Here is a 21,589-nt window from a genome sequence, read left to right as displayed (position 1 = left end):
TTGAAACTGGTATGATGATCTCTTTCCCTCACTGTTTTTCTTCACGACAAAGAACACATACACTACCTCACTCCACCCTAAAATCACTTCCAACTATAACTTCACACTCATAGTCTCAAAAGATGATGATGGTAGAGGATAAAAAAAAACTGGAGAACCTTTTCATTATTCTCTAAAAGCATACAAGACCTATATATAACTCTGATTCTAACCAATGTACTAAACAACATAATTATTAAATTCTGTTTATTTATTTTTATTACAATAGGTATTACAAGTTATCCCACTACTAGAAAATTGTTCGTGTCGGTTGACTGAGAAAGTCTTCGTGCGTGACTCTAACTTGCGATCAAGGACTCATTCGTCTTCAACTCAGATCTCCGCCTTGTGCCGTCGTGAATACCTGAAATGAAGTGAGCAAAGGGCGCCCTCGCGGGCGTTTGCACTCAGACGATCAAGTCAGCAAAGCAAGAAACATCAAAACCTCTGTATCGGAGAACCGTAACGGAATCGTAACTAACTTTCCTCTCTCTCTAACCACTCGTGCGTAAACTGAGTAAAATGTGCAACTGAAAAACGTACCTTACTAAGCTTTCAGAGAAGCTTATATACCTTGATGTTTCAGTGCTTACTGCCACGTGTCCCTCTGACTTAACCGTGATTCCACGTGGAAGGCCTTACAACGCTGTAACCCAACTTAGGGAAACTCCAACGTGTAAGTCTTCCTTCCCTAGAGTGCATCTGGCGCGAGGGGTGACTACCTGGGGCCAACTCATGCGCCTAGCTTCTAGTCACTCGCCCTGGGAGTGTATCTGCCTTCCTCTTGTACCATGCACATGGTTCACCCCTGGGCGTGGCCCTCTCTTGGGTCGTATCTGTCCCAGGGATTCTCCAGAGGTGGCGTGGGTACTTCACGAGTCAGGTTACTCCTTGCTAGTACTGGGGATATGGCCTTGAAGCCACCTTTCTTCTTCCCTCATCACTGTTCTGTGGTACCGGGGCCCGAGGCCTCCTCGTCCGTACCGTGGCCTCTTAGCGTGTCGTCCCCTCCACGGTCTTTCCTACCCGTGGGTATCGGGGGATGATAGCATCGACATCTGAGTTTGTCGACGCCTATCATGGCGATGCCTCTACCTGGCAACACCCAAACCTAGCGACGCCCACACCTGGCGACGCCCAAACTGGTCAACCTGTTGACTTTCTCCCTTGGGCCCCATATGGTGGGTCTCACCATATGTTTGACTTTGACCTTGACTTTGACTTTGGTCAACGCCCGATGACGAGTCAGTACAAAAATCATTAAATAAAAACTAATTTTACAGATAAAAAGTAATTAGTCACTATATTAACAAAATTAAATATTATTTTAAAGATTAAAAAAATTATTGGTATATAAAATAGTTTTTAAATTTATAAACTAGTTTATAATTAATATCTAATTAGTTACTGTTCTTGCCGGTTGAGTTGTTCGTCGATTGACTCTGATGACAAGCTCTATCTCCGTTTGTTTCTTCACGAATCCGTCCTATCTCTGGCTGCTCTAAAACGTAGCTCTGTTGAAACAGAGGGGCCTTACCTGTTGATTGCACTCCAACGATCAAGTCAGTACAGGGCTTATAGAATTTAAAAAGTAATAAGTTTTAGTCTTAGAAACAACGTACCTTAACCTGGGGTCTCAAGCCCCTTTTATAGCTTAACTCTTGTAATAGCTGTACCGACCAGTCCTCGGACGTTGTTGACTGCTAGTAAACGTGGGGCCACGTAAGCTGGGTCCCACGAGCGGTATGCCCAGAGTGCCTCGCAAATGGTACGCCCAGAGGGTCCAGGAGTGGTCAGACATCGGCCATCAGGATGTGCTAACGTGTCCTCGGACATCGACGAGTCAAACAGCGGAGCTGGGCCACGAGAGGTGGATCCCAAACAACACACCAGTTATCAATTAGGGAGATGCCTAGATCACGAGGGGCCCATGCGTGTGGTGTGGATGAAATAAGGCTCAAGAGGGTTACGTTCCAGGGGTAACCTTCATGCATGGAACGTGAACAACTAGGGCACTCCTAGGACGGATGGCCTCAGAGATTAAGTGCACAAGGTGGTACCCAGGTGGTCATCCCGTCAGAGGTTACACTCCAGAAAGGGAGCCTTACGCGCTAGATTGCCCTAAGAGTGGGTGATAGCGGCGCTAAGGCACACCCTCAGTAACCCTAATTGCGGTTAGCGGAAACAGAAGAAACCCTAGAGTATATAAAGGGTAGTATCAAACCTAATAAGGTACGCAAGTTTTTACGCAACACTTACGCGAATACACACACAGAGATTACACAGAGCTTTTCACAGCTAAGTTTCGGTGTTTCCTAGCCCAGTACTGACTTGAGCGTCGGAGTGCAAACGACCTCTAGGGCGCCTTTGTCTTTGCATTTTCAGGTGTTTGATCGAAGAAAGGCACGAACGAAGGCAGAGATAATTGGGCGTGTGATCGTCGTAGACATACGAAAGCAATCGAGTCAACCGGTAGGAACATTTGGCGCCCACCGTGGGGCACAATTTAAAACACTGTCCCATTCACAAGAACTGAGAAGATCCATAAGATGAGAAACACGAGGCAAGGATCTGTTGCACCAAATGGGGGTGAAAGCCTCACCCTGCAACAGATCATGGAAACGATGCAGGCCCTCCAAGAAACGGTGGCTGCAACAAGAGCGGATCAAGAACGCATCCAGATTGATCTGGTTGTGTCGCTAGAAAGGAATGAAGAATTGCAAAGAACCAATGAAGAATTGCGCAGGGGGTTGCAGAATCAGGTAGGGGAACGTGAGGTGGAAGATCAAGAACCTGCGACACCACCCAGGGATTTCCCAATGCCATTCTCGCAAGCGATCATGGATGCCGTGACACCAGCCACGTTCGTGGGGCCCAAAGCCACCTTCACAGGTGTAGAGGACCCAGAGGCTCATCTCACGGCCTTCCATACGCAGATCATGTTGGTTGGGGTCTCCGAAGCGGTGCGATGCAAGCTGTTCATGAGCACGCTGATGCGCACAACGATGGATTAGTTCATCAGCCTCCCTGATGGCCACATGACGTCGTTCGCACAAATTTCTAAGTTGTTCAGAGAGCAGTACATCACAAATTGGGCTCTCCCACCTATTTCTTACGATCTTTTCAACGTAAGACAGTATCAGGGAGAGTCCCTGAAGGAGTTCCTCAATCGTTTTGGGGGCACAGGTGGTGAAGCTGAACACCAAGGACGAGAACATGATGGTACACGCGTTCAGGAAGGGGATCGTGCCGAGACCCTTCAGTGAATCGCTCATTAGGAACCGCCCCAAAACTTTTGGTGAGATCAGGCGTCGAGCGGTGGCCCATATTGTCGCAGAAGGAGAGGTCAAAGAGAAGTGCACATGCGTTGTCCCCTCGCGCCCGCGAGCACCAAGTCGACCTCAGCCCTTGAGAGTGCATGAGGCAACGACGGAGAAGAGGGCCCCAGCAAAGCAGCAACCCTACGAACCCAGGAAGCCCCAGACCAGGGAAGCTCGGCAAACGTGATGTTCTGGACGACCTTCAACAAGGTACAGTTGTCCCCTGATCAACTGAGGCCTTATACTGGCTGTTTGTACGACTTTGCGGGAGACCAGGTGGAGGTGCGTGGGCACTTAGAGTTGAGGACCACCTTCACAGATGGTGTCGCGTCCCGCATAGAGAACATCAGGTACCTCGTCGTCAATGCCCCCTCCGCTTACAACATAATGTTGGGTAGACCTACGCTGAACAGGCTGAAGGCCTCGACGAGGCACATGAAGATGAAGCTGCCTGACTTGGGAGGAAAGGTTATTACCATCAAGTCAGACCAGAAGGAGGCTAAGAGGTGCTACGAGAATAGCCTCAACACAAAGAGAGGGGTGCTCATGGTCACCACGCGAGCACCCAGCAAAGAAGGGATCGCCTGCGCAGAGATCGCCTAGGAGAGGCGACCCAAAGTAGTAGGAGACGTCCTAGAGAGGGAGATTGGAGGCAAGACGTTCAAACTTGGCAAATCACTAGGCCAAGCAGCACAAGACCAGATTGTCGAGGTCATAGCACGACATCTAGATGCCTTCGCATGGTTCGCCTCGGACATGCTAGGCATAGACCCAGACTTCCTATGCCATCGCCTCACCATGGACCCTTTGGTCAGGCCTGTCCGTCAGAGAAGAAGGAAGTTCAACGAGGAGAGGCGGCAGGTCATAAAAGAAGAGACAAAGAAGCTGCTGAGCGCTGGCCACATCCAGTACCCTGAGTGGTTGGCAAACATGGTCTTGGTGAAGAAGGCCAACGGGAAGTGGAGGATGTGTGTTGACTTCATGGACCTCAACAAAGCTTGCCCAAAGGACTCTTACCCTCTACCAAGCATCGACGCCTTGGTGGACAATGCCTCGGGCTGCAAGATGCTCGACAACGTTCATGACAGAGCTGTCTTGCTATTGTTACACAGTGATGCCCTGTGGGCTGAAGAATGCAGGCGTCACCTACCAAAGGCTGATGGAAAGAGTGCTCGCACCCATGACAGGGCGAAACATGCAAACCTATGTGGACGACATGGTGGTGACCTCACAGGTGAAAGATCAGCATGTGGCTGATTTAGAAGAGCTATTTACGCAATAGCTAAGTACAGACTGAAGCTGAACCTTGAGAAGTGCGTGTTCAGGGTGGAAGCAGGTAAATTCTTGGGTTCTTACTCACCAAGCATGGGATAGAGGCGAACCCCGAGAAGTGCGCTGCAATCCTCGCAATGAGAAGCCCAGGGCGGATGGCCGCTCTGTCTAGATTTGTATCAACTGGAGGGGACAAGGGTCACCCTTACTTCTAGTGTTTGAGGAGGAACAACAAGTTCATCTGGACTAGGGAGTGCGAAGAGGCGTTCCTCAAGATGAAGGAGTACCTGGCCAGTTCCCCAGTGTTATGCAAGCCACAACTGGGTACTTCGCTCCGCCTGTACTTCGCTATGACGGAGCAGACGATCAGTTCGGTCCTTGCGCAGGAGCAGGACCAAATGCAGAAGCCTATATATTTTGTGAGCAAAGTATTGCAAGGGCCTGAGGTAAGATACCAGGCCCTAGAGAAGGCAACTCTGATAGTAATGTTCTCAGCAAGGAGACTTCGCCATTACTTCCAAAGTTTTACCGTGGCGGTGATGACAGACCTGCCTATCCACAAGGTCCTGCAGAAACCGGATGTGGCAGGAAGGATGGTACGGTGGGCAGTGGAGCTTTCAGAGTTCGATGTCTAGTACGAACCCCGAGGTCCTATCAAAGGCCAAGTCTACGCAGATTTTGTGGTAGAGCTCTCCTCGACAGATGCACACCAAGAGGAAGCCAACTTTCGGTGGGTGCTCTCTGTAGACGGGTCCTTTAACCAACAAGGCAGCGGGGCATGTGTCATCTTGGAGGGACCGAACGGGCTATTGATTGAGCAGGCCCTACGGTTCGCCTTCAAGGCCAGCAACAACCAAGCGGAGTACGAAGCCCTCATCGCTGGCATGCTATTAGCCAAGGAGATGGGCGCACAAATGGCCGCGTACTCAGGGTACGTCCAAATTCTGAAGGGGTCGTTTGCGGTGTTATAATTGGTGCGTGTTCCTAGAGAGCAGAATGCTCGAGCTGACTTGCTAGCTAAGCTCGCCAGTTCAGGCAAGGGGGGCAGACAGAGGACGGTCATACAGGAAACCTTAAAGACACCTCGAACTTTCACCGCATATAACTTGGTGGGGGTGCACCATGTCAGCATGACGAGAGGAGGGGCGAGGAGTCATCGGTCAGTGAACCAGGAGACACTGAAAACTTCCAGGGTAAGCATATATCCAATCCTGGGGGAGGAATCAATGCAGGTCTGCCTGGTCGAAGGAGGAGAAACCTGGATGACGCCCTACAAACGCTACCTGGCTAATGGGCTACTCCCATTGGAACCCACAGAGGCCAGGAAAATAAAGAAAAATTCTACCATGTACACTCTCATTGATGAAGAGTTGTTCAGACACGGGTTCACCCACCCAATTTTGGTATGTGTAAGCGGAGAGCAATGCTCATGCATAATGGCAGAGATCCATGAAGGGATATGTAGGAGTCACATCGATGGACGATCTGTAGCATAAAAGGCCATTCGTGTGGGATACTATTGGCCAATCGTAAGGGAAGACTGCACGAGGTACGCACAGCAGTGCAAGTAGTGTGAGCAACACGCTGACTGGCACAAGGCGCCGCCAGAAGAGCTCAGGTCGATTTACAGCCCTTGGCCATTTCATACCTGGGGAATCGATATCCTAGGATCCTTTCCTTTGGCGATAAGACAGATGAAGTACCTCATGGTCGCCATAGAGTACTTCACGAAGTGGATAGAGGCTGAGCCAGTGGCGCAGATCACGACCCACAAGATCCAGCACTTCGTGTGGAAGAACATAGGGTGCCGCTTCGGGGTACCGAAGCGTTTGGTGTCTGATAATGGCACACAGTTTGCAAGTCAACAGCTAGGAAAGTTATGCTCAGAAGTTGGAATAAAGCAGGTGTTCGCATCAGTCGAGCACCCCAAACGAATGGGCAGGTCGAGTCTGCCAGCAGAGTCCTGCTTAGAGATCTGAAGAGAAGGCTCGAAAAGGCCAAAGGAACCTGGGCAGAGGAGGTTCCTAGATGAAGTTAGGGAGGAAGAAAGAATTAAAGCTTAAGCTTTGAAGAGAAGGTTGGAGTACAAGCACAGCTCAAAGCTGAAGCCTCGCCAGTTCCAGGTCGCTGACCTGGTGATGCGGAAGGCCCACCCATATCAGCTAGAGAACAAGCTGTCCCCCAAGTGGATTGATCCTTTCAGAGTGACAGAGGCCCTTGGGAATGGGGCATACAGGCTTGAGACACTGGAGGGAGGCGCGATTCCTCGTACATGGAATGCGACCAACCTCAAGTTTTATTTCAGTTAAACTGTAGCATTGTACATAATTCTTAGGGGACGCTCTTTTTCCCTTCCAAGGGTTTTTTAATGAGGTCACCCAATAAATTTTGATTGAAGTATGTTCTCAAATGTTTTGTACAATGCAGTTATGAACCCGTTTACTTGCGTTAGAGGTCTTGAGAGTGGGAAAGATAGGTTCGCAGAGAACACCCCCCCCCCCCTCAAGTGAGAACGCCAAGGTTGAACGAAAAGGTTCACCAGAGAAATCCTCCTTCGCCTTGAGCGAAGACGAGGTCAGATATGAACCGTTCTCTTGCGTTAGAGGTCCGAGGGCGGGAAAGGTAGGTTCATAAAGAACACCCCCCCCCCCCTCGAGTGAGAACGCCAAAAAATGAACAAGTATAGTTCACAAGTGAAATCCTCCTTCGCCTTTGAGTGAAGATGAGGTCAGTTACGAACCGTTCGCTTGGGTTAGAAGTCTCGAGAGAGGGAAGGGTAAGTTCACAGAGAATACCTCCCCCTCGAGTGAGAACACCAAGAACGAACAAGTATGGTTCACCAGTGAAATCCTCTTTTGCCTCTGAGCGGAGATGAGGTCAATTATAAACTGTTCCCTTGGGTTAGAGGTCTCGAGGGTGGGAAAGGTAGGTTCGCAGTGAACACCTCCCCCTCGAGTGAGAACGCCAAGGCTGAACAACGCTGTTCACAGTTAAATCCTCCCTTGACTTTATACAACGAGGATGAGGTTAGTTCAGAACCTTCCCCATGGGTTAGAAGTCTCAAGGGTGGGCATGATGGTTTGTAGAAGAATGCCTCCCTCCCCTTCGAGTGAGAACACTAGGGAAGAAAGTAAGGTTCGCCAATCAAATCCTCCCTTGACTTTATACAGCAAGGACGAGGTCAATTATGAGTTTCTCCTCGGGCTAGAAGTCTTAAGATTGGGTAGGATGGTTCGTAGAGAACACCCCCTTTCTCGAGTGAGAGCACCGTAATGGAGACAGTGCGGTCCAGAAGGTGAGTTCTCCCTAAAACCCATGGTGGACAGATAGGGAGCAGACACAGATTTCTCCTTGGGCCAAGAAATTCGAAGCGGGATAGCGCGGAGTGAACCTCCCTCTTGAGTGAGAATGACTCTTTATGATTTCGTTGCTCGTATTATGCTTATAACTGCCTGGGACTGTTTATGATTTCTGCATTTCTCTGTGCTTTCATTTCCTCTGTTTACGCTTTGAGTCTCTGTTTTTCTGGTTTTCTCTGGTTTCGTCAAGTTACACCACCTCTTCCACTAAAGTTTCTCTTTTTCTTCTCCTTTTTAGCTTTCTTATCTAAGATGTCCCAACGAGAACCTTCTCTAGCTTCTCCTTCAGACTCCCACTCATCCTCAACTTCATCCCCTGTTCCATCCTCTTCACCAGTTCCCCTTCCTTCCGCCTCATTCTACAAGTCCCTGTATCGTTGGGCTCTGGCAGCTCTTCTAGAGGAAACGTCCTCCTTTACATCCCTTGCGAGCATAGCCGCCTATAGGAAAAAACAAACTTGCCACAAGTCGCGCGTCTTTGGCAAGGACCATGATAAGTTCGTGACGATAGTGGCTTGCCGCAAGGGTGAGCCAGTATGCGCTGATGAAGCCTTTGATCCTGAAGGCCCTATCTGCTTCATCTATTCCACTATCTTCCGAAGACTCAGGCTTCGATTACCTCTCACTCCCTTTGAGCGCACACTCCTGACCGAAGTGAACGTTGCCCCCACCCAACTGCATCCTAACAGTTGGGCGTTCGTGAGGGCCTTTGCCATTCTTTGCTACAGCCTCGGCCTTACGCCATCTGTGGATACCTTCCTTTATTTCTTCGAAGTTAAGGACCCTGGGAAGAAGTTGTGGGTCAGCTTCAACGGTGTGGCTGGGAGGGTGCTCTTAACGCTCTTCCAGCAAGAAGAACTTCTTCAAAGTCCGGAGCAATCGGAGGGACCCTGCCCTTCTAGATGGGTTTCCCTTATACTGCACAGAGAAGCCCAACCTTCAGAGGGCTTGAAGTCTTGAGGATCTTTCCCCTCAGGAGCGAGGAGTATGTGAGCTCCTCTCCGGACTCCCTGCCCCTTTCAGCACTTTGGAGTTACTCAAGTGTGAGTTTAACCCCAAAAACCTTAAAACATATATCGGTATTTTCTCGTTCCCATGCTTCTTGTCCAATTTTGTTTCTGCTTGTGTTTCACTTGCCTTGTCGTGACTTCCTGTGTTAACTTGTTTTCTTTATGTAGATATGGGTTTCAACAAAGACAAGAAGAAGAAACTGGCCGACCTACTCGCTAAACGTAGGGCGGCTGCTGCTGGGGTGGGCACTTCAACACCTGGGGACCCTGCTCCCTTAACTACTTTTGTCCCCCACCCAAACGAACCAACCCCTGTTGATGACAGGCATAAAGGGGTGGTTGCAGTCGATTTAGACGACGAGGAGACTTGCACGGGACTTGTCTTCAAGAGGCAGAGGGTAGGAGAAACCATAGCGTCTTTCCCTTCTGCGTCTGGTGGGACTCCGACCTTCAGGGATAACCCCCCAAGTGCCTCTTCCCCTTGCCAACTTGTTGTTCATGAAGGCGCTGGGGAGAGCGCTCCCAAGGCTCAGGAAGTGCCTTTCGCTCCCGAGCTTCCCATGCTTCTTCAACAAATCCTCAAGCACTTCCAAGACAAGGAAGTGTTGGAGAGCTTGGGTGGCAATCTCTTCCAGGATCATATCGTCCATTGTCTTGGGGACTTCCTGGTCGCGTCCAATCTTGATTTGAGTAGGGCCCAAGAGGCCGAAAATATCAAGACTAGGATGGCAGAGCTTGAGGAAGAACTATCCCTCAAGGCCAAGACCTTCGTCAATCGTGAGACCGCTTTGTACGTGGAGTTGGCAAGCCTTTGCCAATCTGAGAAAGACACCAAGAAGGCTCTTCATGACAAGGGCCAGGAGGCGTTCCGGCTAGAGGCGAAGATCTTGCCCCTTCGCACCAACGTAATCGAGCTGAAGGGGCTGGTTGCGGAAATGAAGGAAAAAGTTGCGAAGTTGGAAGATAGGGCAACCCAGCGTGAGGTCCTGCTGGGTCAGGTTGAAGGGGAACTTGCTGAGAAGGTTGAATCCTTCAAGAAGGTGGATGAAGAACTCACCAACGATGCCGCTGACGCTTACGGCGAGGGATTTGAAGATGCCATCGCTCAGTTTTCCTGCCTGCATCCTAAGGTGGATCTTTCTCCCTTCGCGGAGTCGAAGTGCGTTGTTGACGGGCAACTCGTGCTCAGAGAATAATCTTTGTAACTTGCCTTTTTTAACAAACAATCGGTGCCTTTTATATATATACATTCTGTCCATCTGGTTCTTCCTTTAACTGTTTGTTTTAGCCGATTTGATATGCATTTTTCTGCCCTTACTTGCATTGACTTCGACTAACAACGCCTTTGACCTAGGTTTCCCTTTAGGTAGCACTCTTAACTTTATACGCTTTCTCTTGTGCGCGCGAATCCCTTAACTGGCTCGACCTTTGTTCGAGGATAAACCCCTCTTGTTGTTCTTGATCTTCTTCTTGCGAAGTAAGGCAATTTGTTGATGTCGTCTCACCCTCCTTAGATCGACGGGAATATCCTGCTAGTAATACTGGTGAACCACACTGTTCTCGACCTTGGCTTTCAAACAAGGGAGAAGTGTATCCTCTCGGTCTCGATCCTGCACCACGAAGGTAAGGGTGAACTTAACTGGTGAGCCATGCTGCTCACCCGTAGTTACTACGTAAAAGGGAAGCTACCTGAGGAACCATACTTCTCCCATCTTGGTGTCTCTAACTCGAGTGAACGGCTGTTACCGACCTTATCCTTGCCGTATAAGGCCAAGGGACAGACCTTTTAACGTTTGAACCACACTGTTCTTTGCCTTTGTGAACTTACACAAGAGGGGCTCATTGGGGAACCAAACTACCTCTGCCCTTGGTGTATCACTTCAAGGGAGAGTTTCATTTAACTGGAGAACCATACTATTCTTTGCCTTGGTGAACTTACACGAGAGGGGCTTACTGGGAAGACCAAACTACCTCTACTCCCGTGTATCACTTCAAGGGAGAGGTTCGTTAACTGCAATGCACATTTCTCAACTGAACAATTGGAATTTTATTCGGGTGACCTCGTTAAAAAACCCTTATGAGGGAAAAAGAGTGCCCCCTTAAACGTGTACAATACAAAATGTTTTTAACTAACATAAAATTTCAGATTGGTTGCGTTCCAAGTACAAGGGATCGCGCCACCCTCTAATGTTTCGAGTTTGTATGCTCCATTTCCAAGGGCCTTCGTTACTCTGAAGGGGTTAGTCCACTTGGGAGATAACTTGTTTTCTAACTGGTATGGGTGGGCCTTCCGCATCACCAGGTCGGCAACCTGGAACTGCCGAGGTTTCAGCTTGGAGTTGTACTTGTACTCCACGCTCCTTTTCAAGGCTTCAACCTTAATCCTCGCTTCCTCCCTTACTTCATCTAGTAGGTCCATGTTTACCTTCCTTTCCTCGTTGGACTCCTCGACCACAAAGTTCTGAAAGCGCGGTGAGTTCTCCTGGATATCTACCGGAATCATAGCGTCCGATCCATACACCAAGCTTAAAGGTGTTTCCCTGGTTGTAGACTGGGGAGTAGTGTGGTAGGCCCACACGATTCTAAGAACCTCTTTCGCCCAGGTCCCCTTGGCTTTGTCCAACCTTCACTTCAGCCCTCTGAGTAGGACTCGGTTGGCTGACTCGACCTGTTCGTTCGTCTGGCGGTGTTCTACTGATGCGAACACCTGCTTCACTCCCAACTCTGCACATAGCTTGCCCAATTGCTAGCTTGCAAACTGGGTACCATTGTCGGATACCAACCTCTTCGGGATCCCAAAGCGGCACACTATGTTCTTCCATACGAAGTGCTAGACCTTATGGGTTGTGATCTGTGCGATGAGCTCAGCCTCGATCCACTTCGTGAAATATTCTATGGCAACCACGAGGTACTTCATCTGCCGTACCGCCAAAGGGAAAGGCCCCAGAATATCGATCCCCCAGGTATGAAACGACCATGGGCTGTAGATCGATCTCAACTTCTCTGGGGGCGCCTTGTGCCAATTGACATGTTGTTGGCACTGCTTGGATCGCTGGACGTACCTTGTGCAATCTTCCCTCATGGTTGGCCAGTAAGACCTTGCACGAATGGCCTTTGATGAGAGAGATCGACCACCAATGTGGCTACCGCATATCCCTTCATGTAGTTCTGCCATGATGCGCGTGCATTGTTCACCGTTTACACATGCCAAGATAGGATGGGTGAATCTATGCCTGAACAACTTCCCATCGATCAAGGTGTACTTGCTCGAATTTTTCTTGATTTTTCGAGTTTCTGCAGGTTATATCGGGAGTACTTTGTCAGCCAAGTAGCGTTGGTAAGCCGTCATCCAGGTTTCTCCTGATTTGACCTGGTAAATTTGCCACGCTGTCTCCCCAACAACCGGGTACTTGCTTATTTTGGGTGTTTTCACCGTTTCCTGCGTTAACGACTGATGACTCCTTCTTATCCCTTCTGATGTGCTAACCTGTTGGACTTCTGCCACGTTGTTCGTGGTGGTTCGAGGTGCTTTCAGGGTTTCCTGAATTACTGTCCTTTGCCTTTCCCCCTTGCACGAACTAGCGAGCTTTGCAAGCAAGTCGGCTCCGGTATTTTGTTCTCTGGGTACGTGGACTAACTCGAACACCTTGAACGACTCTTTTAGGACCTAAATGTACTCTACGTATGCAGCCATCTGAGGATCTCTAGCTTGGTACTCCCCCGTGACTTGACCTGTAACCAACAAAGAGTCGCTTTTTGCCAGCAACCCCTTCGCTCCCATCTTCTTGGCCAACAACATTCCAACGATCAGGGCCTCATATTCTTTTTGGTTGTTACTGGCCTTGAAAGCAAACCATAGGGCCTGCTCAATCAGCAACCCATCTGGTTCTTCCAAGATGACAGTAACCCCACCACCCTGTTGGTTTGAGGAACCATCTACAGAAAGCACCCATCTGAAACTTGCTCCTTCTTGGTGTGCGGCTGCCGAGGAGAGCTCTACTACAAAGTCTGCGTAAATTCAGCCCTTGATGGGGCCTCTAGGCTCATACTATACGTCAAACTCAGACAACTCTATCGCCCACCGCACCATTCTGCCTGCCACATCTGGCTTTTGTAAGAACTTGCGGATTGGAAGGTCCGTCATCACTATCATAGTGAAGCTCTGGAAGTAGTGGCAAAGTCTTCACGCTGAGAATAATACTGCCAGGGCTGCCTTTTCTAAGGCCTGGTATCTCACCTCTGGCCCTTGCAGCACCTTGTTGACGAAATAGATCGGCCTTGGCACTTGGTCTTGCTCCTGCAATAGGACCGAACTGATCGCCTTCTCTGTGACCACGAAGTATAGGCGGAGCGGGGTACCTGACTTTGGCTTGCACAACACTGGTGGACTGGCCAAGTACTCCTTCAGCTTTACGAACGCCTCTTTGCACTCCCGAGTCCACACGAACCTACTGTTTCTCTTCAGGCACTAGAAGTAAGGGTGCCCGTTGTCTCCTGCCAACACAAATCTGGATAGAGCGTCCATGCGTCCTGTCAACTGCTGCACTTCTTTCACCGAGATCGGGCTTCTCATAGCTTTTATCACGATACACTTCTCAGGATTTGCGTCTATCCCACGTTCAGTGAGTAGGAAACCTAAGAACTTGCCTACCTCAACCTTGAACACACACTTCTCTGGGTTCAGCTTCAACCTGTACTTCGCTATTGTGGTAAACAACTCTTCCAGGTCAGCTACGTTTCCTTCAGCTAGGAGGTGACCACCATATCGTCTATGTATGCTTGGACATTCCGCCCTAACATGGGTGCTAGTACTCTGTCCATCAACCGCTGGTAGGTGGCACCTGCATTCTTTAGCCCAAAGGGCATTACCTTGTAGCAATAACAAGACAATTCTGTCATAAACGCTGTCTTGCACTCGTCTCTGGGGTGCATCATGATCTGGTTGTAGCCAGAGAAAGCGTCTAGGAAGCTGAGGAGTCTGCATCCAGAGGCGCTGTCTACCAAGGCATAAATATTGGGCAACGGGTAGGAGTCCTTCGGACATGCCTTGTTGAGGTCTATGAAGTCCACGCACATCCTCCAATTCCCGCTGGCCTTCCTTACTAATACCACGTTAGCTAGCCATTCGGGGTATTGAATTTCCCTAGAGTGGCCAGCCTTCAATAGCTTCTTCGTTTCTTCCCTCACGACCTGACGCCTTTCTTCATTAAACTTTCGCCTTCTCTGGCGAACAGGTCGGACTGAGGGATCCATGGTGAGACGGTGACACAGGAAGTCAGGGTCTATCCCGGGCATGTCATAGGCTGACCACGCGAAAGCGTCAAGGTGCCTTGCTATGACCTCAACAACCTGATCCTGCGATTCTGGGCTCAAAGATCGTCCAAGTTTGAACTTCTTACCACCGATCTCTCTTTCCACTATGTCTCTAGCGGGCTCGAGTCGTTTCTTCCGGGCGATCTCTGCACGGACGATCCCTTCTTCCCTTGGGGCCTATGTTGTAACAACGAACAACCCTCTTTTTGTCTTGAGGCTGTTTTCGTAGCACTTCTTAGCCTCTTTCTGGTCAGACTTAATGGTGATCACTACACCCTCAAAGGATGGAATTTTTATCTTCATGTGCCTTGTGGAGGCAACTGCTCTAATCCTGTTCAAAGTTGGCATACCTAACAGTATATTGTAAGCCGATGGAGCATTAACAACGAGATACCTGATGTTGGTTGTGCGCGAGGTCGTGCCGTCCGTTAATGTCGTCCTTAACTTTATATACCCACGAACCTCCACCTGGTCCCCTGCAAAACTATACAAACATCCGGTGTAGGGCCTTAGCTGGTCTGTGGATAGTTGTAACTTCTTGAAGGTCGTCCAGAACATCACATCGACCGAACTCCCTTGGTCCACGAGGACGCGATGCATCTTCCTTCCTACAGTGACTAGTGAGATCACTATCGGGTCATTGTCATGAGGTATGACATCTTGGAGGTCGGCCTTGGTGAAGACGAGGTTGACATCGGGGGTCTGGTCTAACTGCTGTACCTCCACAGCCATCACGTCTCGTGCGTACCTCCCTGTGAATGGGCACCTCGTGCCCTTGATCCGCCCCTGCGGTTACCAACGCCTGATCGTCCTGTGGTTTTTGAAGATAATCCTTCAAGAAGCCGCTCTTTACTAGCTCATCTAGCTGGTGTGCCAGGGCTAAACAATTGTGAATGTAGTGGTCATTTGCCTAGTCTTATTGGGCCCCATCTTCTTGTCGGTCTTCACCGGTCCCTTCAGTCTTGCCGCTATGTTCGAGATAGCGATCAACTCCTTGAGTTCTACTTGAAAATTACGCTTTGGGGGTGGGTCCTTTCATGCGCATGTCCCCGCCTGAGCCCATTCGTAGGGTTTTCCCACCCCTTTTACTCTGTGGTTGCCTCGTGCACCCTAATAGGTTGAGGTCGTGCCGCCGCACGAGGTCGGACAGGACCGACAAGACCTTGTTTCTGCGTTACCCGATCGTCTGTGGCGATGTGTGCTAACGCTCGACGTCTAATCTCAGTGAACGTCTTCGGGTAGAATCTTAGCAACGATTCACTGAAAGGTCCAGGCAACATTCCTTTGATGAAGGCGTGTACCGTCATGGCCTCATCAGTGGGTTTCAATCTCACCATTTGAACCCCAAACTTGATCAGGTAGTCCTTCATGGACTCCCCCTAGTACTGTTTGATGTCATAAACATCGTAAGAAAACTGGGTAGGGGCCTTATTAACAAGGTATTGCTCCCTGAACAGCGTTGTGAACAGGTCAAAGGTGGTGATGTGTCCGTCGGGAAGGCTAATGAACCATTCCAACGCCGCGCTTGCCAACGTGCTCATAAGCAACTTGCAGTACACAGCATCTGATCCTCCTGTAAGCATCATCTGGGTGTGGAACGCTGTGAGATGCGCCTTTGGGTCCTCTACTCCTGTGAAGGAGACCTTCGGGCCCAGAGATGTTGTTGGTAATGCCGTATCCATGATTGTTTGCGAGAACGGCATGAGACGTGCCCTAAGTGGTACAGGTGGGGCACGTTCGTCCGCCGCGCGCTCCCCTACTTGTTGCAAATCCCTGCGCAGTTCTTCGTTGGCTCTGCGCAGTTCTGCGTTGTCCGCTCGCGACGCGGAAATTTCAACCCTGGAAGCCGCCACCTCCGCTTGGAGGGCACGCATGGTGTCCAAGATTTGCTGTGTGGTAACTTTGTCCCCTCAGGAGGGCATAACTCCTGCGGATCCAACAGTTCCTTGCCTCGTACTCCCCATATCGCTGGTAAAGACTCCTAATGTGATTATGAGTGAGACCTTTTTTTAACGGGCCCCACGGTGGGCGCTAAATGTTCCTGCCAGTTGACTCCCTTCGCCAGTTGACTCCAACAACTGCTTTGGCCTTTCGATCTTGCTTGAGAATCGTGCCTTCTTGATCAAGAAACTTCTCACCTGCAAAGCAAAGGGGCGCCCTAGCGTGCAAACGGCCGTTTGCACTTCGACGTTCAAGTCAGTATTAGGGCAAAGAAACACCAAGAGTGTATATTAACTTTAGTCGTAGAATCTATGTACCTTGCTAGGGTTCTTGGCACCCTTTATATAGGCTGAAACTAGGGTTTACCTTTCTGCTGTTACCCTCATCTAGGGTTCCTTGGAAAACGTCCCTACGCCGCTATTTAGGTAATCTTAGCGTATCTGGCAGATGGAACCTTCCTTAACTGGAGTGCAATGAATAATAGAGTGGCCGCTTGGGTACCAACTTGTGCACCTATTCTCTAGCGCCATCTGTTTCGTGAGTGCCCTAAGTATTCACGTGTCGTGCATGCAGCTTTCCTGGAAACCATAACCCTAATGGGCTTTAACGCCTCCCAGGATTATTCATACGTGTCGCGCCAGCATGTGCTATACACACCACGTAAATGGATCCTTCGTGACTTAGGCTTCCCACACATCTCATGTCTTAGCTGTTAACTCAACGTAACTCTAAGGCCCACTGTACGTGGCCCTTTATAACATTCAGACCACTGATGTCCGATCTTCTCCCTCTACTAGCAAGGTCCGATATCGATCTCCAACATCGGGGCTTAGCATACCAGTATCCAAAGACTAACCAACCCTTTGGTAGGTGTGTCTGGGGCCCACCTCTCGTGTCCCCTTCCATTACCAAGCACTGGTGCGTGATGTCTGAGGTCGGTCTCTGGGTCAATGACCGAGGACTGGTCGAGACAAGCACCCCTTATTTTAATATCTACACCCTCCATTAATATTCTACTAAAAACTATACAAATGGAAATTACAAATAGAGACATCCAATGATGCTCATTTATTTAATGCTTGGCCTTGCCCCTCATGGGTTGGACTTGGGCTTCTTGGGCTCGGGATTGGGCTTGGACCCCCATATTAAGAATACTAATAAGAAGAACTTCAAGTATTTTGGTCCTTGACCATTCCTCCTATTAATAGTATCTTTTTTATTCTCATTACACAGGTGAGGACGGGATGCGTGTTGCCATGATGGAATAGCTTTCCATCAACCAGGGTATACCTTCCTGCATTCCTCTTGTCCGCCTTTGCCTTTGTGGGCTCTTTCGAGAGCATACCATCTGGAAGGTAGCACTGGTATGGCGTCATCCAGGTCTCCACTGCGTCGACCTGTAGGACTTCTAAAGACTTTTCCCCCGACAAGCCATAAACGCTTATTTTGGGCACCTTCAACGTTTCTTGTGTCAACGATTGATGCCTCCTTCCTTTTACCAGGCTGACCTCCAAAGTTTCTACATGATTGACCTCTGTTGTTCCATCTGTAACGGTCCTGGTTGACTTTAGCGTCTTCTGAATAACTGACCTCTGTCGGCCCCCCTTTCCCGAGCTTGCCATCTTGGATAGTAGGTATGCTCAGGCCTTCTGCTCCCTTGGGACATGCACCAGCTGAACGTGGGGAAAGCTTCCCTCAAAAGTGTAACGTACCGCAACTACGAGGCCATTTGTGGATCTTTAGCCTGATACTCACCTATGACTTGCCTGGTCACCAACAACGAGTCACTTTTTACCAACAAGCTTCGAGCGCCCAATTCTTTGGCCAGCAACATTCCAACTACCAAGGCTTCGTACTTAGCCTGGTTATTGCTGGCCTTAAATGCGAATCTCAGGGCTAACTCGATCAACATTCCGTTAGGTCCCTCTAGAATAATCCCAACATCGCTACCTTGTTGGTTGAAAGATCCATCCATCGAGAGGACCCACTGAAAATCACCACCGTCTACTTGGGTGGCTTATGAGGATAAATCTACCACGAAATCAACATATACCTGACCCTTGATAGGCCCCTTGGGCTCGTATTGCACATCGAACTCAAACAACTTGGCTGTCCAGTGCATCATCCGATTTGCTATATTGGGCTTCTAGAGGACTTTGTGGATTGGGAGATCGGTCATTATTATCACAGTGAAACTCTGGAAATAAGGGTGTAGCTGCTGAGCTGCAAATATCAATGCCAAGGCTGCCTTCTCAATGGCTTGATATCGTACATCCGACCCTTGTAGCACCTTGTTCACAAAATAAATAGGCCTTCGAGCCTAATCTTGCTCCTGCACGATGACCGAGCTGATTGCTCGATTTGTAATTGCGAAATAGAGAGGAAAGGGGGTACTTGGTAGCGGCTTACATAGGACAAGTGGGCTGGCCTGACACTCCTTCAACTTGAGGAGCGCATCCTCTCACTCCTAGGTCCATGTGAAACGGTTGTTCTTCTCCAAGCACTGAAAGTAAGGGTACCCCTTATCTCCTCCTACTGATAAGAACCTGGACAAGGCGACCATACACCCAGTCACCTGCTGCACTTCTTTCACCGTGGTAGGGCTCCTCATCCCTATGATTGTTGCACACTTTTACGGGTTCACTTCTATCCCTCGTTTAGTGAGGAGCAACCCCAACAACTTTCCTGCTTCTACCCTAAACACACACTTCTCTAGGTTCAACTTCAGGTTATACTTTGTTATTGTGGTGTATAGCTCTTCCAAATCAGCAACGTGCTGATCTTTTTCTATTAAGGTGACGACCATGTTTTCTCTGTAGGCTTGTACGTTTCGCCCACTCATGGGGGTGAGAATCCTGTCAATCAACCTCTGATAGGTGGCACTGACATTCTTCAACCCAAAAGGCATGACCTTATAACAATAGTTGGAGAGCTCCGTCATGAAGGCGGTCTTGCACCAATCACAGGGGTGCATGCGAATCTGATTGTACCCTGAGAACGCATGTAGAAAGCTCAGCAGTCGACAACTTGAAGCGCTGTCCACCAAGGAATCTATGTTGGGCAACGAATATGAATCCTTGGGACAGGCCTTATTCAGGTCTGTAAAGTCGACGCACATCCTCTACTTTCCATTTGCCTTCTTCACCAATACCAGGTTTTCTAGCCACTCAGGGTACTGGATTTCTCTTATGTTGCCAGCTTTCAAGAGCTTTTGTGTTTTTTCTTTGATGACTAGACGTCTCTCTTCGTTGAGCTTCCTTCTTCTCTGTATTACTGGCCTGACCTTCTCATCCATGGTGAGTCTATGACATAAGAATTTAGGATCTATCCCAGGCATGTCTGCAGAGACCAGGCAAAAGCACTCATGTGCCTTATTATTACGTCAACGATCTTGTCTTGCAACTCTTGGTGATGCAAACCAAGCCAACAAGAAGATGACCAATGATGCTAATTTACACAATGAGAAGTCATCTCAAAGTAGAGACCTCACCAGAGGGAGAATTGGACAAAGACCAGAGCATCTAAAGTTCTTCCTGCTGGTCTTCTTAATGATTAGAATATGTTGTAAATAAATTGGGCTCACTCTAGGGGTCCAAATAGAAATATAGGCTAGAATAAGGTACCTTTAGCATAATAGGGGGTGTGGGTAGAATTTTAGCTTTTTCCTAGCCTTTTTGGAAGGCATTTTGACCTAGTTTCAAGAAGGACAAGCATAGGATGCGGGTTTGACTTAGTCAAACCCTAAGGCTGCCCATTTTTTCCCTTTTCCCATCCTACCCCTTTAGCTTGTTCTCCAAGGCTCCTTCACCTATAAATAAGAGGCCTACCTAGTGTATTTGACAAGTTGAATGAAATAGAGAAAAGTTACTCTGCACATTTTGTGTGAGATGCTAGTGAGGCTTGTCCTCTTAGTCTTTTAGTCTTATCTTGTGAGAAATTGAGAGCTCTCAAGTGGCGACTTCCAACACTTATCTTGGAGTTATTTCATCATCCAAGTGGCGTGCTTCCAACTCCATTTCTCATAAGCTTCCTTTTCCTTCATCTTTTCCTTCCATTGTCATTCCATTCAATTCATAAATATGTTCTTCTTTTTGGTTCCTTTTATCTATTCGGTTCTTACATTTTGTTCTTGCTTTCCTTGTTAATTCCGCACCTATAATTGTCATCATCTTTACATTATAATTGTCTTTTTCCGTTTGCCTTTGTGAAATGAACCTTCACATCTACTTAACCATTTGGTTAAGTTAATGTCCAATGGGGATTTTCCTTAGGTTTTTACTCTTAATTGCTTAAAAATCTCAATCATAAATCTAAAGTGTCACCTAAATGAAAAATCCTAAAATCAACTCACATCACTTGGCCTAGCGATGTACCGAGCTTGAACTTCTTCCCCTTGATCACCTTCTTCTAAACCTCACCAGCAGGCCCATGTCGGCTTTCGTTGGTGACCACATCTCGGGTGATCACCTCTGGCATCCGCGCCTGGACGGTGACCGTACACACTCCCCTTCTGTTCATCAGCTAATCTCATAGCACTTCCTTGCCGCCTTTTGGTCAAACCTGATGATGATCATGTTGAATCAAGTGTGATCAAAAGCTTTGAAGAATCCAAATCCTAGTGTTTGATGGAGGGCTGAAGTTGCTTGATGTTGCTGTTGTGTTTTAGAGTAGGATCTAGGTAGTTTATCTTTGTAATCCACTCTTTGTTGAATCTAAAGCTTAAGTCTTTTCAAATCTTTTAAGTTTAAAGTGTTTTTCAAACTAAGTGAAAAACAACCTGTTGTTTTGTCGAAACAACCGATTGTTTTACACTTAGGTGTTTTGAAAAGGTTGAAAACTGTTTTGGTTGGTTGACTTGCTGTTAAACCAAAACAATCGAATCAATCGATTGTTTGTTTGAAAATCTTAACATAATCTGTTTTGTTAGTTAAGTGTGCTTTAAATGATTTTCAAACTGAATGCGCTCCTGTTTTAAATGCTTTGACCATTTATTTGAAAGCTATAAATAGTTTGATAATGTTTTATAACAAACAAGGAAAGAAAAAAACAGATTTGAGTTTTTCAGAGATTGCTTTCAAGATTTGAGTTTTCACCTTTGAGCTTTGGTTTTCTCAAGAGAGAGTAGAATAGTATTATGTTAGAATATATGGCCTTAAACGAGAGGGGGGGTGAATTGTTTAAGAAAGATTTTCATAAACTTTTAAGCCTAGAATGAAAATACTTCAAGAAAACCTTGATTAAGAAATCAGTTTTTCAAAACATAAAGCAAAGGCACAACACTGGAAAAACAATCGATTGTTTTACCGAAACAATCGGTTGTTTATACCAGTTATCA

General features: G+C 48.2%; 1 protein-coding gene across 1 annotated transcript; it reads right to left on the bottom strand.

Moving 5' to 3' along the window:
* Window positions 1–14,490: 14,490 nt before the first annotated feature.
* Window positions 14,491–15,045, bottom strand: LOC150026297 (uncharacterized). The gene has a single exon (XM_090303803.1). The coding sequence runs from the start codon at window positions 15,043–15,045 to the stop codon at window positions 14,491–14,493; it is 555 nt and encodes a 184-aa protein (XP_090159929.1).
* Between the last annotated feature and the right edge of the window lie 6,544 nt (window positions 15,046–21,589).

The sequence above is a fragment of the Phaseolus vulgaris genome, chromosome 6 (genome assembly GCF_051622355.1).
Source record: "Phaseolus vulgaris cultivar YP4 chromosome 6, ASM5162235v1, whole genome shotgun sequence".
NCBI classification, from domain to species: domain Eukaryota; kingdom Viridiplantae; phylum Streptophyta; class Magnoliopsida; order Fabales; family Fabaceae; genus Phaseolus; species Phaseolus vulgaris.
This window is presented reverse-complemented; position numbering and strand designations above follow the sequence as displayed.